General features: G+C 46.7%; 1 protein-coding gene across 1 annotated transcript in view; it reads left to right on the top strand.

The window, feature by feature from the left end:
- Positions 1–2883: 2883 nt before the first annotated feature.
- The window catches only part of APBB3 (amyloid beta precursor protein binding family B member 3), a 222114-nt gene continuing 206545 nt past the window's right edge, over positions 2884–18452 (top strand). Inside the window, exons 1-2 of the mRNA XM_078653428.1 lie at positions 2884–2947; positions 3296–3407. Of these exons, the coding sequence (XP_078509554.1) occupies positions 3359–3407 (49 nt within the window). The 5' untranslated portion in view covers positions 2884–2947; positions 3296–3358. The remainder of the gene's footprint in view (positions 2948–3295; positions 3408–18452) is intronic.

The raw sequence follows: 18452 nt of genomic DNA, 5'->3' as shown, positions 1-18452 counted from the left end.
CATCAAGTAGTCATACACATGCGAGTTCCTATGCTATATTCACCTGTACTTCCCCTAGTATATCATCCTAAAATGCCAGTATTACCAGAAGGTGTTTTTAAACAAACCAAACATAAGTTTGTCTTACACAACTGGGGAGATTTATATTTGAACGGGAAATTTCGCACATTACTACAGATGATCGCTACATCAACACCCACTCCCATGGACATTTTTTTATATGTCAGATTGCGACAAGGCATTAAAGAATATATGCCTTCATACCCACAAGAACCAGAAACACTCACTTCACTACATATATTGTTACAAAACGAGGCAGCTTCCCATGTGGTGTCTAGATTATATCATAACATATACATCAATCAGACCATGGTACACTGTGATGCACGGGGAAAATGGCGGACACAAATTTGGCAGGAAATAACGGTGAAACAGTGGCTCTACAGCTGTAAACAGACAGAGCAGGTGTCCTCCAGTTGTCGCCTGCGCATCATTTATTACAAATGTTTACACTGCACATACTGTACACCCATTAAAATGTATAAATACAAATTACGAGATAACAACTGTTGTGACAGGTGTGGGGTGGAAAAGGCAGGCTTTCTACACATCGCTTGTATTTGCCCCAGTATTCCGGAATATTGGAAACAAGTATTTGTAGCCATAGAACAGATGACATCACCCTCAATCCAGACTTCGCCTGTAACTGCTGTCTTGGTCTACACAGAAAATATAGCGGTGGCACACTGCTGTTTCACTTCAATGGGGCTTCTACTAGCCAAGCGAAGAATTGCATGCAGATGGGGACGAGGCAGAGCTCCTAAGTTCAAGGACTGGATTAAGGACATGATCTTCTGGCAGGATCAAACACTTTTTTATGCGAAACTACTCCCACTGATCTTGAGGCCCAGGGACATTTGGGATCCCCTCAAAGCATATGTTATGTTATGTTATTTTAATTTATAACGTGCATGGATACTCACGAGTGTCCCGGCGTGATACCAACAAAAGGGGAAAGGTGTCTGTTTAAACAAATAGATGTGTTTTCAAATGTTTCTTAAATATCACCGGGTCCTGAATAATACATAGGTCCCGGCAGCACCCGCCTTCCTTGTCAATGAATTACCACCAAGCCTCTGGTATTTGATTCGAGGAACCAGCGCCAGGATGTGGAGCGCAGCTGTCTAGATGGAACATAAAAAGAAAAACTTTTTGTAGATATAATGGTCCAATCCCATGCAGGACTCAGTGAGCCACAACCAATGATTTGTACTTAACCCGTTCCTCAACGGGAAGCCAATGCAGTGAATATAGATAATGTCGCACACTGCTCCTGGTAGAAATATCCAGAAGTAGTCTGGCCACCCTGTTTGGACAACCTGCGGCTTTTTCAGTAGTTAGCCCAGGATGCTAATGTAAAGTGCATTAGCATAGTCCAACCGGGAGAAAATGAGCACGCAGGTCATCGTTTCTCTCACTCCCTGGGGTAGAAGAGGGAAAAACTTCCTCAGAGTTTTGAGGAGGCCAAAGCAGTTGCCAGCCAGCTTCTTAATATGGTATGAGAAAGACAAGCTCTCATCAAACGATACCCCCAAATTCTTGGTGGGTTTCCCTAGAGAGATTGGCACTGGGAGCTCAGGAGGCCAAAGAGATTCTCGGAAATTTGGAGAAAATTTCCTGAGGAGGAGAATTTCGGACTTCTCCTGATTGGACTTTAGCTGTGCAGCTGCTAACCATTTAAAAATGGATGAGAGGCAGTGATGGACCAAAGAGACCGACTCATCTTCTCACACACCCAATAGACAGCACGAGTAGCATGCAGACACAGTGATGTATACTGCTTAAGTATTGCCCTCGCACGAATAACCGGGGAAAAGGAGAAAAACACGTTTATGGTCCTGAGTGTAACATTCCCACACCATGCCCTACAGTCAAAATGTACCAAACAATCAATGTGTGTAAGTAATGTATTACAGATCTCTCACTGAAATGCTACTATAGAAACTATCAAGTATGTTTTTTTGTTGACACATACAATGTATAAGTGTATATTTGCCTGTACAATTCATGCATCATGATGGTTCTCTGGTTTAAAATAATAAATACATTTTTTTTTAAAGTTAAGCGCATAGAACAAGCTTCTCAGGGTTTACGCTTTTCTAGAGATGGAGGCATTTAGGCGTGCACAGTATATGCCTGTGGCACGCTCTGCACCACTGTGGAATGCTTTTCTGAACGCACGCCAAGAGGCGGGCAGTTTCTGGCAGGAGAGCTGCTACTTCCACCCACGCAAAACCATGAGATCACTGCTCAAGTCACTTAAATGACTGGTAACTCTTAGTCATCAAAAGCAACCGCAGCGCCCTCTGCCCCCAACCTCTGTTCGTTGCTGCTTCGTTTTATGTCAATTCGCACCCGCAAACCTACAATAATGCATAACAAATACATTATAATATAGTCCCGAGTAGCAAACGGTCAGCTCAGGAGCAGAGCGACGGGTTTCTTAAAGGCAGCGTAACTTGCCGGCTACATTTAGTCAAGGCATTCTGATGCAGGTATATATTAGTCAGAAAAGTATGAAAATAGTAGTGCAATATTGCAAATATCTGGAGCGTTTGCAACGCGCGCTTTCTAAATGGCTTGTGTGATTTCCCGCGCAGTGTGCCAGCCTCCGCTGTTGCATCTCCTCGGTGCACCGTGACCACCCTGTGTCAGGGATGCTGCATTTCCTGATGCCGAGAGAGAGCGCCCGCGTTATTGGTGGCAGCGCGGCAACGGTAGAGATCAGCACTGGACAGCTCCCCTCCAGCTCCGCCCGGATCCCTCCCCCGCCCTTTCCATCTTCCTACCTCCCGTGGTCCAGGCTGCTCTCAGGCTCTCCTGCCTCCCTGGCACATGGGAGCCCCCGCATTGCTGCCTGCCCTTGTACTGCAGCGGGAGGGAGTGGGTGAGTACCTGCAGTTCCCCTCTGCCACGGGTTCCCTCCACCTACTGCCATCATACCTGGCCACACTTTCTGCTTTCAGGCATCTCGCGCGCTGCCTTCCCGCCACCTCCTGCCTGCTTCACCCCTGCCTCTTCTCGAGCTCTCTTACAAGGGCTGCTGTGTGTTGCCTGCTGCTCCCGCCTCTTCACCTCTCAGCATCTACTTCTCCCGTTGCTTCCTCCATCCCTCATAGCCTCTCCTCCTGCCTGCTTCCTACCCTTGTTCCCGCTCCACCTCTATTCTCCGCATCCATTGCTCGCTCACTCTCGCCTGTTCCCGGGTTTGCTCACTGTTCCCTGTTGGTTCCAGCACAGGAGGACCCGCCACACCCACGACCCCTGCTGCTGCTGCCAGCGCGCGCCTGCTGCCACCATGCTGGGGAAGGACTACATGTTGGCCATCATTCTCGTCAACTATGACGGTGAGTGACCCCTGGGAGCTGCCCCTCCTCGGCACTGGTTTCATCTGTACGGGGGCGGGTTGTCTGACTCAGGAGCAGGGTGCAGGCGCAGCCGGGAAGAGTAAGAGGACGGGACCAGGGTCTAGGCAGGGCAGAGTACAGTCAGGACAGGGTGCAACAGGGGCAGGCCCAGTCAATGCAAGTGAAGCCGCAACTGGGCGCAGCCAAAGGAGGAATCAGGGCGGGGTCCGACCAGGGAAGTTTGCAGATACGGCTGCGGGTAGCCAAATTTGGCTCCAGACATGGATACCTCTGGGAAGACAGTGGACATCCAGGAGAGAACAGGGTACAAATCGAGCCAGCTCCAGGCAGATCACGGGGTCATCATGGAACCGGTGCAGCCAGAGAAGGGCCAAGGTAAGGTGCAGCCAGAACAAGGCCCAGGCAGACCACGGGGTTTAAACTGCAGTGGCTATCCAGAGCAGCCAAGAGAGGATGCAGTCAGAGCAAAGGCCAGTCAGGGCAGGGGGGTAGACAGGACATAGTGCAACCAGAGCAAAGGTCAGTCAGGGCAGGGTGGGTGCAGATAGGACACGGTGCAGCCTAAGCAGAGGCCAGTCACGTCAGGGTGCAGATAGGGCAGGGTGGGTGCAGATAGGACAGGGTGCAGTCAGAGAAAAGGCCAGTCACGTCAGGGTGCAGATAGGTCAGGGTGGGTGTAGATAGGACAGGGTCCAGCCAAAGCAAACGCCCGTCACGGTGCAGATAGGAAAGGGTGGGTGCAGACAGGACAGGGCGCAGTCAGAGCAAAGACCAGTCACGGCAGGGTGCAAATAGGGCAGGTTGGGTGCAGATGGGGCAGGGTGGGTGCAGACAGGGCAGGGTGCAGCCAAAGTAAAGGTCAGTCATGACAGGGTGCATATAGGATAGGGTGGGTGCGGATAGGACAGGGTGGAGCCAGAGCAAAGGCCAGTCATGGCAGGTTGCAGATAGGACAATGGGCAGCCAGACAGTCGCGGCCGGCATGACTCGTGGGTTGGGGGACAGGTGGGTTGGGCGGGTGGAGGAGTTGCATGGGGGTTTGCTCGGGGAGGGGAGATTTAAAAATGTATAAAAAAACAGATACCTTACCCGCTCCCGCCCTGCCTCTGCTCCTGGCCAGGTCCTGTGTTTTCCTGCTGCTTTCCTGCTCTCCTGCCTCCGGCAGGAACAGTAAGAGGACAGCCTCCCTCCCCTCCCCTAAGCCAATCACAACACTGTAACGGCAGCATTGTGATTGGTGAGGATGGCGCCCAACCAGGCGCCTATGTGGAGGCCATTTTCACTATGTAGGCTAGTCTACATAGAGATAATCCAAAGTGCGCATGACTGGTTTGGCCGGCCCCAGAGGGCCGCCAAACAGTTTGGGCCCACAGTATTGGGCAAGCCACTCCTCCCTGACCTGCCCACCCACCTGCCCCCAACCAGGCATATCCTTCTGCTTTCAGGCAGTGCGAGAAAGCAATGGGGCAACGCTCCTCCACCCTAATGGAGGAGCGCCCCTGTAGCCAGAGAAAAGGCCAGTCATGGCAGGGTGCAGATAGGACAGGATGCAGCCAGACCAAAGGGTAGTCACAGCAGAGTGCAGATAGGACAGGGTGCTGCCAGAGCAAAGGCCAGTCATGGCAGGGTGCTTATAGGACAGATGCAGCCATTGTAAAGGCCAGTTATGGCAGGGTGCAACCAGAGCAACGGCAATCAAGGCAGGTTGCAGACATGCCAGGATACAGCTAGAGCAAATGCCAGTTAGGAGGGTCCAGATAGGGTGCAGCCAGAGCAAAGGTCAGTCAGGGCGCAGACATGGGTTGGGGTCAGGAGTAGGCCACAGACAGAATGATTTGAGGGTGTAGCCAAGTTCTGGGCTTTCAGGTCAGAATTTAGGCAGTATCACAGCGCACGTGGAGTTGGTCTAGGGCAAGAGTAGACAGGATCATGGTACTGCCAGGGTCATTATGCAGCCGGAATCAGGATTTACCCATCAGAGGATAGAGCCAGGACAGGGCTCAGCGAGGAAACAGTTCATTCGGTTTCGGAAAGAAGGCAGGATCAAGATGAAGCAAGGACCAAGGTGTATCCAGGATGAGGGTGTGAAATCACAGGGCAGCTAGGATTCTTGTATACAACGAGGGTGCAGGGTTGGTGTCATTGTGCAGCAAGGGTGGGATGTATGATGTTACAACGTGAGTGAGTACAAAGTGTGTTGTTACATCGTGGTCGTTACAACGACTGTGATGTCACCACGCTATGCCATTACAACGCAAGTCTTTACATCGACTTGCGTTAGATGGCGTGCTAACATTAGAAAAGTGTAATTTACTATTCCAACTCCAGTCCACTTAACAATAGGGAAGGTGTTGGGATAGTAAACTACACTATTTGTAATGTTAGCTCGACATCTAGCTCAAGTCGATGTAAAGACTTACGTTGTAATGGCATAGCGTGGTTACATCGCGTTTGTTGTAACGACTGCGATGTAACAGCATCGCGGTGTACTGACCGCGATGTTAAGGAAGTTTCCCGCAAGGGTGAGGATGCAGCAAGGATCACGGTGCAGTAGGGACCAGGCGCAGCCAGGATCAGGGTGTGAAAACCCAGGGCATCTAGGACACTTGTACACAAGGGTGCAGTCTGCAGCACCCTTGTGCAGCCACGACCAGGTACAGAGGTTCAGCCTGAATCCTGTTGACCCATGAGTGTGCAGGTAGAATGAGGTTTCTGGATCAGGTTGCAGAATGAGGTAGGGTTCGGGTAGACAGCCAGCATGAAGAGTCGAGATGCTGTGTCAGAGCGCAGGGATTGGTGCATTGGACCACGAAGCGGGATCAGGGAGCAGGGTCAGGGTGAAGAGTCAGAGGGCAGCACCCTCAGGGCATGGGTGCAGGCTTGCTAGGGTTGCATGATCTGGTGGGGAGATCAGCCTGCAGGACGTGGTAGGATTAAGGAGGCACGTGCTTGCGGTGCATTGTCAGTGTGCAGCAGCATTAAGCTCCAAGGTTAACATGTAGGACCAGGGCTCATTAAGAGTAAGGCGTGATAGCGAGTGGCACAGCGGAAAAGGGGATTGGACTAACTAAACAGAGTGTATAACATTCATACCAAGCGCTGATACAGTTGATAAAATCTCTATTTATATGACTTAAGTTTGCCCCATATTAACATCAGGTCCTCCGACCGATCGGAGAGTATAACGGGGATTTTGCAAAAGATTTAGATGAATATTCCCCTCTTGAGGACCTAAAACAAAGGGACTATCTATATAAACCACACTATATACAACTATATGTATGTTTCATTATTTACAATAATGAATAATGACAGACTCAGTTTCTCTATTACTTTGCTTTTATCTATTTTCTTTGAAAGCATAAAAAATGGTCAAACAAAGATACAGAATCGAACTAGAATCCCCACACAAGAGAACACATTTCAGTAATTCACAATAACATCTCAATTAAGGAGCAAGAGTTGAATGGATAGTGTAAGACACAAAAGAGCAATTTTATAAGATCAAATACAAATTAATAATTTCATACGAACCTAAGAAAAACAATAGCACAGCGTGCTAATAGTTATAGTGCTCACCCTAAGGCCAGAAGGGAAAGCTGAGGTGATCCTCACAAGGTATGAGGAGAGGAGTTAAGGAGTCAGCTCACAGACAGCATCAGCCAAAGAATCTCAAAGAAACAGCTCACATGAACGCCTCATACAGAAGTCTCGTTCTAACCTGACCATTCCAAAAACATGGATTCTATCAGTCACAATTGTACCCTACAGTTAAAAGTCCGTCCCTACCCTTGTATCAAAATCCAGGAAAGTCTCTCTCCTCGTTGGTCTAAAAGCACAGTGTTAAGTCATACCACTTCCATCGCTATTCTCGTTCAAAAGTTCTTTGTTCAGTTTAACGCTGTCATTATCGTCCTTCAACAAAGGAAACAAAATCTTCTCCTTCCTCAACACACGCATTTTCGAATAAATGTAACATTTTACTAGAACAGTTATCCACAAAATTAAACATTTCCTAGGACAGTAGGAAGTTCCGCTGATACTCCAAACACATAGCAGCCATCAACAAGAAAGAACACAATAGTCATCTATGAAGAATAAAACACATTTTTCTGCATTTCTTCATCTTAAAGCAAAATTAACCCTAATAGCTGCTTTGAGGCCTTCTTTGTAAAGCGTGCAGATTTTCTCCAGGAAAAATAAACATATTCAGTTATTTGCTCAAAATAAATGCTCCATTTCATAATTCATTTCAATCTCCCATTAGTCTAATATACACATATTCATTTTAAACTATTATTCTACGTAATAATATGGCTTAATTAACGATAAACAATAAACACATTTTCATTCCATATTTGCTCCTTCTTCACTGTCTTTTTCGTACCGGAATTGTTTGTGGCCTACTTAAACCTATTATCATTTTCACGCACCTTTCTTATTTTCTTTTCCAAAACTAAAGGTTAATAATACTTTTCCAGTTAATTTCAAAACTTTGGCAATGATTTTCACACCATGGAAGGTTTCATCCGAGCAGGTTTTATTTCCAGAAATCCCTGCTCCATTAGGCGCAGCAGGATCGGTGAGTAGGATCCAGATGAATTGCAGGGTGCAGGCCAGAATCTAGTAGGTTTCAGGTAAAACGGTCTCAGCAGGACGCTTGGAGTCCAGGATCAGAATCCCACGGCCAGCTCTACCAAGTGATCCAGGCCTCAATGTGTGTTCATTTGTTGCGTTTGGCAGCATGGAATTGGGAATCTCATGTTGAGTTCTTCAATATGTATTTATTCATTTATTTCATTTTTTGTTTATATTGAGCCTGTATGGATGTGCTTATTGATATATTTGTCTGGACATTGAATGAATAGCTTAGATTTTGCTGTAAATTGCGATGATCGGCACTGGCTTCTGTACATTTCACCACATTTCCTTTGCCACCGTTTATTAACTCAAAAACTTTAAATGCTGCGTTTCCTTGTGGTTAGGAGGTGGCACCAAGGTGCTTCTTAGAACTAGTACTGTATGGCACATCAAGGACATAGGTGCACAAGCAACCACAGACATGCAGGAAGTAACTACCAACATTCAGAACAGCACTAATAGCTTCTAATAAAACCTAAGAATATATACCCACAACACAGACGAGGCCCAATACTCAAACTCAGCAGTACTGTGAATATCGTCATGTACTATCATTCCACAAAGCACCATAAAAATCAGTAGAAAGTAAAACATTATGGGGCCAATGCACAAAGGTTTTTATGAGTATGTGTAGAAGTACATACCTTCATTCTATATATTCTATATAGATGAAATGGCCTAAAACAAGGCTATGTATTGGCTCCGCTTTTATTTAACTTATACGTTGCCGGATTGACTACTGCTTTAAACATTTTTAATTTGCATTCACCCACAGTGGCTGGCTTTAATATTTTTCATATGCTATATGCTGATGATGTATTAAGTTCACGATTCAACACAACCAGGATGGTGAAACATGTTTATTTCTTTAAGTGAATAACCACCAAACACTCGGAGCAGCAGTAATACCCCCTACTGTCGGGCTTGTAAAGTGACCAGGCAGCAATCCAATGAACCCAGGAGCGAAGCCAATGCCTCAACTTTTCCCAAAGGTGTTTCCCTCTCCGTGTTACAAAGAACACACCAGTGAGGAAAGAACACCTCCCGAAAATGAAGAGACCAAGGACAATATGTCCACCTCTGGAGAGTCTCAGGCTGGATGGGTGGACCGACTCCTACCAAAATGTGGAATCAGGAACTACAATGGGAAAAGAATAGAAAAAACATAAAAGGTTTGACATAAATCTACATAGGTAGCTATAATACTCTTCACCCCTTACCGTGTGCCGCCCCAGACTTACCAGCGTACCAGATAGGAGAGGATTTACTGAATGTCTTGGTCTCTTGAAATGAAGTTTCTGGTTATAGTCACCAATTGTAAGGAAAGATTCCATCTTTCCTCAAAACAAAAAATAATAGTATATCTCCAGAGTTCGAGTTAGCAAGAATCTCACCCGAGGTTTGCCACAGCAATATATGGATTCTAAAATGTTCCCCTCTAGCTGCGAGGGTATAACAAATCCTGGAGAGTCTGTGGGGGTAGATGCACGACAGTGCTACAACACACACGCTGTGAGTATTTCCAAAATCCAAAATCCAAGCGGGGAAGCGCTGAAAAGGACTGGGCAGCGATAAGGTTCACACGCAAGAAGCTTTTCCGAGAACCCAGGCGGGGCAGCGCTGAGAAGTCTTGCAAACAGTAAGTTTTGGTGTGCAAGGGGCGTTCCAAATATCTTAGGCGGGTCAGCGCTGAAAAGTCGGAACTGACATTTGTTGGCGAGCAACAATGTTTCCTTAAAAATGGTTAACCAAACAAAAAACAAAAAAAAACAAAAACAAAGAATCGTGTGCGCCCGTTTCTCCACGGGGGCGCGATGAATCTTGGTCCAGTTAGCGTCCTTGGACACACGGAGATCCGAGATGCCGAACTCACGGGGACAAGACGGATATCTTCACCAGATTAAAGCAGCCAGGCAGAAGCACTTGTCACACACTGCTTGCTGCTAATAAACCAGACACAGGAGCCTTTCTCTTGAAAGGACAGGGCTTGACTCGGAGGAATTGAAGGAAAACAGGCAAAGATCCACAACGGCACGAAGCAGGGCAGGAAAGGAAAGCCAAGCGCCGCCATTACCTCTCAGGAGGTTTAAGAACCTCCCTTCTTACTGGTTGACCAATCGCAGGACAGTATGGAACAGCACACTTTCTACCCCTTACTGATGCATTATGGTCTTGGTAGTGTAAGTGGGATACGAGGTCTAACAGTTCTCCCCCCCTAAAAGTCTCCTCACAGGGCGTGGTTTAGAGGGGTGTAGGGCGTGGAACCTTCTGATTAATAAAGGGGCGTGTACCTGGTCTGCGGGCTCCCATGATCTATTTTCTGGGGGATAGCCTACCCTATCTATGAGATACTGTAATCTACCTCTCAGTCTTCTGGAGTCTATGATGCGTTTCACTTCATACTCCAAGTTACCATCAATAATAACGGGAAGAGTTGGGGGTTCGGGACAAGAGGGGGTTTGGTAGGGTTTTAATAAGTCAGAGTGAAAGACAGGGTGTATATGCATTTCTGGAGGCAAGTCTAGTTTGATGGCAACAGGATTAATAATCTTGGAAACTGGAAAAGGACCCACAAATCTGGGTTGTAGTTTACGTGGCCCTTCCAATTTGAGATTTTTTGAAGCTAACCAAACAAGGTCACCAATAACGTACACAGGGGCAGGACGTCTATGTTTGTCAGCTTGAGTTTTCATGCCTTTCTTGGCCTCTATCAGGTGTTGACAAGCTTGTTCCCAAATAGATAAGAGATGTGTATGGTGATCAACTACGGCAGGCGTGTGTGACACTGATGGAGGTAGTTTTAATGGTAGAAACTTAGGATGGTAGCCAAAGGTAAAATAGAAAGGGGAAATCTTAGATGAAGAATGGATAGAATTGTTATAGTCGAACTCCACCAAGGGTAAGGCCTGAACCCAATCACCAGTAATAGTAGTGATCAGACATCTCAAGTATTATTCTAAGGTCTGATTGGTCCTCTCTGTCTGCCTGTCGGTCTGAGGGTGATAGGAGGATGATAATCGATGATCTATGTGAAGGGCTGTACATAAATTCAGCCAGAATTTGGAAACAAATTGGGGGCCCCTATCTAATATGATAACAGAAGGCAATCCATGTAGTCTCACTATGTTCTGTATGAAGGCATCGGTGAGTTCTAAAGCTGTGGGTATCTTTCGTAGAGGGATGAAATGAGCCATCTTGGATAATAGATCCACTACTACTAATACAGTGGTATACCCTCAGGTCAATGGAAGATCAGTGATAAAATCCATACTAATGGAAGACCAAGGACTATTGGGCACAGGTAATGTTACATTATGTTATGTTAAAAAATATTTATTGAGCGCACTGCCACAGATTGGTTTCCTGGCGCTAAGAAAAACAGAGAGCGACACCTGGGGACGTGAATAAATGGGGATTTAGTGAAAAGCTTGTCTAAAGAGCCAATGGTTGAAGAAGACCAGCAGGTCCGCAATGTACGGACTTCTGTCTGGCACATGTAGGACAGGCGTGTACGTATGCCGCAATATCTTTAGTCACGCCCTTCCACCAGAACCATTTCTGGCATGTCAAACAGGTCTTCTCCTCTCCCGGGTGACCTGCTAAAGGTAGTGCATGACCCCATTCTATAATCAGGTTCTGAGTTTCTTTTGTGGTAAGGTATAACTTGCGGTTGTGAAAGAAGAGATTATCAGTGACAGTGTTGGAAGTTTCTTTCAACCACTCCTCTTGATCTAAAGTAGCGTATACCTGCTCCAGACATGAAAGCAATGACTGTGCATTTATATTTTGATCCCCAACAGCAATGATGCGATCTTCGGGAATGAGGGCAGTGGGTGTTTCTATCGACCATTTGTTTTCTTTGCCTAGCCGTGACAAGGCATCAGCTTTACCTTGTCTAACCCCAGGACGAAAATGTATTTTAAAATCGTATTCTACAAAAAAGGAGACCCATCTCATTTGCCTAGGGGTTAGGGCCTTGGCCGTTCTGAAATACTGTAAATTGCGATGGTCGGAATAGATTGTAATGTTGTGAGGGGAACCTAACCGGGAATGGCGCCATTCTTGAAATGCAAGTTTTATGGCCAGTAGCTCCCTTTCTCCTATAGTATAATTCTGTTCCGCCTAGGACAAGGTCTTGGAGAAATAAGCTATTGGGTGTAAAACGCCACTATTGGGCTCTCTCTGGGATAGGATTCCCCCAATAGCATATTGGGAGGCATCTGCTTCCACAAAATACGGTTGTGTTTCACCTGCATGTCTGACGATGGGAGCAGTAGTGAATCTGTCTTTTAGAGCCTGGAAAGCCTTTTCAGCTTCTGTATCCCAGTTGAATGCTACTCCTTTTTTAAGGAGTCTAGTAATTGGGGTGATTAGGTCTGAGAAATGGTTGATAAACCTCCTGTAAAAGTTAGTGAATCCTAAGAAGGATTGCACTTCTTTAACCGAGGTGGGACTGTTCCATTGAGTGATAGCGGATACTTTGACTGGATCCATGTGGATGCCTTCGGGAGATATGATGAAACCAAGGAATGCTACTCTTTGAGTGTGGAAGATGCTTTTATCCAATTTGGCAAAAAGGTGATTGTCCTGCAGTCTTTTCAATATCAGGCTTACATGTTCCACATGCTCTGTCATGTTCTGGGAGTATATTAAAATATCGTCGATGTAGACGATCACAAAAACATCCAGGTATTCTCTGAGGATCTAATTTATGAAAAACTGAAAGGCGGCAGGCGCATTGCATAAGCCGAAAGGCATTACGCAATATTCATAAAGTCCAAATTTTGTACGAAACGCCGTCTTCCACTCATCTCCTTCTCTGATACGGATCAAGTGGTAAGCCCCTCTCAAGTCGAGTTTTGTGAAGATGGTGGCTTTACGCACTTGATCTAAAAGGTTAGAGATGAGTGGAAGAGGGTACTTGTTTTTTATTGTCACTTTGTTAAGGGAGCGATAGTCCAGGCAGGCTCGAAGACATCCTTCCCTTTTTGGGATAAAAAAAAAGAGGGGAGGATACTGGAGAAGTGGAATGTCGTATAAACCCTTTCTTGAGCATGTCTTGGATGTACTCATAGAGATATTTAGTCTCAGGTTCCATGAGGGCATATACTCTGCTCACGGGCAAAGGTGCTCCAGGTATCAGATCTACCCTACAGTCGTAGGGTCTATGGGGGGGTAAGGCCACAGCTTTCACCTCATCAAACACATTTGCATATTGCTGATATTCCTCTGGGAGAGGGGCTCCATCAATCGTAGACAGAGCGCAATACACGGGAGTATGCCAGTGTGCGATATCCCGATAACAATGGGTTAGGCAATATGGAGAACGCAGCGTTACTGTTCTGGTCACCCAATCAATAAGAGGATTGTGTCTCTGAAGCCACGGAATACCTAAGATAGCTCCAAATGCAGGGGTGTCAATGAGATCGAATGAAACAGTTTCAGAATGACCATTGTCACACAGGAGAAAAATGTCTGGGGTATGATATAATATCAATCCAGAGGATAATTCAGAGCCGTCCACAGCTCTAACCTTTTCTGGATGTTTCTTTGGCAGGAATTCCAGTCCCAAGGATTTGGTCACTTTTATGTCCAAGAAATTTCCTGTGGCACCTGAATCTAATAGAACGGTCATGGTGTGTCTGAATTGTGTGGGCAACAAGAATACTGTCTTGATAAAAAAGGGCTTGGGTACAAGGGTCAAGGTGTTGGCCACATGTGAAGTCTTTGCAGTTACCTGTCTTGGAGGGGCGACCTCCTTACTCCCCAAGTCAATTAGTTTTCCGACAGGACAACGCGACTGGTCGTGCTGGGGATATCACGAGCCTTGTTCTTAGGTTTGACAGGACCTTCTTTAGCAAAGTGTCCCTCTTTTCCACAGTATAAGCATAGGTTCAACCTCCTACGCTTCTCTTTTTCTTCCTTAGTCAAGGGGCCTCTGATCCCGCCAATTTGCATTGGCTCACTAGTGTCTCGGGGCTCTTTCTTTTCCCTCTTAGATAAAAACAGTCTGGTGTAATCTCCTTTGGTTTTTTCTCCTTTTCTCTCATTTAACCGGTGATCCAGTTTGATCACCAGATCCATAAACGCGGAACATTCCTCGGGGGGATCCACGATTTGAGACAAAATGTCTTTGAGATCATCTTTTAGACCTCTATAAAACAAGGAGGTGCGTTTTTCCTCCGTCCATTGTGTTTCAGTCACTAACCTGTTAAAGGTGGTAATATAAGACAAGAGATCTTTAGATCCTTGTTTGAGGTTCAATAATTCGCTGTCGCTGGCTTGCATATATGAATGCCTAGCAAACAAACTATTCATTTTTTCTTTAAATAACGTCAAATCGTACAAAATGGGGTCATCGTTTTCTACGAGAGTTACTGCCCATAATGCGGCATTGCCACTGAGGTATGAAATTATAAATCAGCAAATCAAAAGGGAGAGAGAGGACTAGGTAAGCCAGTCCGGGTCCCCTGGTTATATGTAGAGATATCAATATAGGACTAGCTATGTTGTGTTAGAGGAAACTCAGAAGGTATATCTGTAGGCAAACCCTTAGGTTTGGTCATGAAGCCCTCACACACCAACCTAGTTGGTGTCATGCTTCATCATCGGGCCCACCACAGTGACACCGAATGTGTCCCGGGTGTGCTGCGACTCCAGATTACTGAGGAGCTGGTATTCTTACTGAGTGTGCAGTGTTGGTGAGAATGAAGATGAAAGGTTTTAAAAGCTATACAGGTGGTCCCAGTTCCCGAGGGTAAGAGGTAAATTTAATACCTGGGCCCCTGTTAGCAAGATAAAAAGGCTGTGGACGATGTGGAGTATATTAGGGGCTCCTACGTCCTTGTGGTCTACATGTTTCAGCCAGGCCTTTTGATTAAAACTGGCTTTCCTCAGGACCAAATGAGTATGTGTGGGTGAAAATAAACTATATTAAGTGAAAGTGTGTGGTAAAAAAGTGTTGCACTCGCTAAGGTGCCGTACGTGTAAGAGGGGGATTCCCTCTGCTTTACTGTACATAAAACACAAAGACAGTACAGACATACAAAAAGAGTCATTGAGAATGGTATTAACCAAAACACAACAAATAGCCGGCTTCTGGTGTGCGTGAGCGACCTAGAGCGGCAAGTAACAATGCCATGAGTGTGCCATGGCTAAGGTGAACTATGGCGGTTAAATATTAAACGCAGTGGCAGTGGTGGGCTACACAGCGAAACAGGCATAGCGTGAGGTACAGGTAAGTATGGTACATAATTCCTCACACTTGCTACTTGCTGTTAAAGCCTCATGGGTCACTTGGCAGGGAGGGAAAGAAGATCCTAAATGTTTGTAGAGGATTACAGTTAGGATAGTACCTGTGGAGAGAAATTGTTGCTTACCCAGAGCGTTGTGCAGAGATCAAGCTTACTCACGGTATTTCCGATCAGCGGTTCCTGCGACCTATCGTCCTGCTCCAGTGTCCCGAATGAGCTTTGCCAGAGTCAGGTATGGGCTTAAATAGCCGGTTTGATTGTTATCACCTGGAGAGGGGAGAGGGCGCGGTCGCGTTTCCTTTTTAGAGCGCGGGCGCTGGGAGCTAGCGGTCTGCGCGTTGCGCATGCGCGATGTGAGGTTTCCAGCGCATGCGTGGTAGAGGTGTGTGCGAGCGCTATCCATTCGCGCATGCGCCATGGTACCAGGACTAGGTTAGCATTGGTAGTGGCATGTGCGCGCGAGTGCGTGCGCAACTGGGGCAAAAAAAGGAAAAGAAGCCCGTGTGGGTCTTTTAAGGTTTAAAAAGCAACAACAGCGATTGCAAGGTATATAGGCAAAGAAGGCAATTACAGAGTAGGGACAGATCACGAGTCTGAGCGCAGACAGGGATACTGACCAATACTTTACATAGGAGTGTTTATCTCGCCAGAGCATTCCACGGGATGGAATCATTGAGCCCCTCTATATGGGTAGAAAGGCGATAAATCCAGCGTTGCTCTTTGGTGAGCAGAGTCTTCTCATCACAAGCTGAAAGTGCGAATTGTTCGATGACCGTCCAGGTGAAATCATTCGGGGTGTGATTTTGCACGATGAAGTGCTGGGTCAGTTTGCTGATGTTTTTACCACAGCGCATGGTGCTCCTGTGTTCAGTCATCCTGGTTCTAACCTTCCTGGTCGTCATGCCTATGTATCTCAAGCCACAGCGACAGGTGATTAGGTATACTAGGTTAGATGAATTACAGTTCGTGAATTGTCGTTGTGTCCAGGTTTTACCATCTTCCAACGACAATGTTTTGGAAGGGGTAGTCAGGTGGCAGACGCTACAGTTGTAACATGGTTGGTGGCCTGTTAGTTCTGGTAGGCCCCAAGTGTTTAAAATTGTATGGCCGGTTTGCTGTGTTTTTCTGGGTCTCGTGGTTACCAGCTGATCCTTCAGATTTTGTGCTCTTTTGTAAGCAAAGCGGGGGAGGTCCCAGTTCCTCGCGCCTGAATTGATGATCTTCCAATTTTTGCGAATTATGCTGGAGACCTGATTGGAGGCGGTGTTATAGGTGGTGACACACGTCATGATGGGTGTTTCTGGTGGTCTGACCACGGTCTCAAGAAGGGCCTCCCTGTTTTGGTTGCGTGCTCGTTTACAGGATTTTGTGATGATTCTGGATGGGTAGCCACGGTCTCCCAACTTGTGGACCAAGGCTTTGGACTGGTGTTTGAAGTCATGGAGGTTGCTGCAGTTCCGGCGAATGCGCAGGAACTGTCCAAATGGCAGGTTCTCTCCAATACGAAGATACATTCTTCTTACAAACGAATGGTACCTCGATGGGCAGTGTCTTTGCGCCGAGCGTGGCGGGACTATATGTCCACCACTTTGAGCAGACAAATATCGAAGCCCCCACGAACCCCTACTCAGCAAATATAACAATTTGGCGTCGATATATTGACGATATCCTCATTGTCTGGGAAGGCAATGAGGAGACATTGAAAGATTTTCTCACCTGGATCAATAGCCTTGATCCCTTTCTAAAGTTCACCTGCACTAGCAGTTCTACTGAACTGGCGTTTCTGGACCTCAACATAAAAGCTGATCAGGGGGGTCTGACCACAACGACTCATTACAAACCGACTTCCAGGAACTCGTTGTTGCGCTTTGATAGTTTCCACCCCAGACCTTTGAGAGAGAACCTGCCATTTGGACAGTTCCTGCGCATTCGCCGGAACTGCAGCAACCTCCATGACTTCAAACACCAGTCCAAAGCCTTGGTCCACAAGTTGGGAGACCGTGGCTACCCATCCAGAATCATCACAAAATCCTGTAAACGAGCACGCAACCAAAACAGGGAGGCCCTTCTTGAGACCGTGGTCAGACCACCAGAAACACCCATCATGACGTGTGTCACCACCTATAACACCGCCTCCAATCAGGTCTCCAGCATAATTCGCAAAAATTGGAAGATCATCAATTCAGGCGCGAGGAACTGGGACCTCCCCCGCTTTGCTTACAAAAGAGCACAAAATCTGAAGGATCAGCTGGTAACCACGAGACCCAGAAAAACACAGCAAACCGGCCATACAATTTTAAACACTTGGGGCCTACCAGAACTAACAGGCCACCAACCATGTTACAACTGTAGCGTCTGCCACCTGACTACCCCTTCCAAAACATTGTCGTTGGAAGATGGTAAAACCTGGACACAACGACAATTCACGAACTGTAATTCATCTAACCTAGTATACCTAATCACCTGTCGCTGTGGCTTGAGATACATAGGCATGACGACCAGGAAGGTTAGAACCAGGATGACTGAACACAGGAGCACCATGCGCTGTGGTAAAAACATCAGCAAACTGACCCAGCACTTCATCGTGCAAAATCACACCCCGAATGATTTCACCTGGACGGTCATCGAACAATTCGCACTTTCAGCTTGTGATGAGAAGACTCTGCTCACCAAAGAGCAACGCTGGATTTATCGCCTTTCTACCCATATAGAGGGGCTCAATGATTCCATCCCGTGGAATGCTCTGGCGAGATAAACACTCCTATGTAAAGTATTGGTCAGTATCCCTGTCTGCGCTCAGACTCGTGATCTGTCCCTACTCTGTAATTGCCTTCTTTGCCTATATACCTTGCAATCGCTGTTGTTGCTTTTTAAACCTTAAAAGACCCACACGGGCTTCTTTTCCTTTTTTTGCCCCAGTTGCGCACGCACTCGCGCGCACATGCCACTACCAATGCTAACCTAGTCCTGGTACCATGGCGCATGCGCGAATGGATAGCGCTCGCACACACCTCTACCACGCATGCGCTGGAAACCTCACATCGCGCATGCGCAACGCGCAGACCGCTAGCTCCCAGCGCCCGCGCTCTAAAAAGGAAACGCGACCGCGCCCTCTCCCCTCTCCAGGTGA

The sequence above is a fragment of the Lissotriton helveticus genome, chromosome 7 (assembly GCF_964261635.1).
Source record: "Lissotriton helveticus chromosome 7, aLisHel1.1, whole genome shotgun sequence".
In the NCBI taxonomy this organism is placed as follows: domain Eukaryota; kingdom Metazoa; phylum Chordata; class Amphibia; order Caudata; family Salamandridae; genus Lissotriton; species Lissotriton helveticus.
The sequence above is the reverse complement of the archived record's forward strand: the minus strand, read 5'-3'. Positions and strand labels throughout refer to the sequence as shown.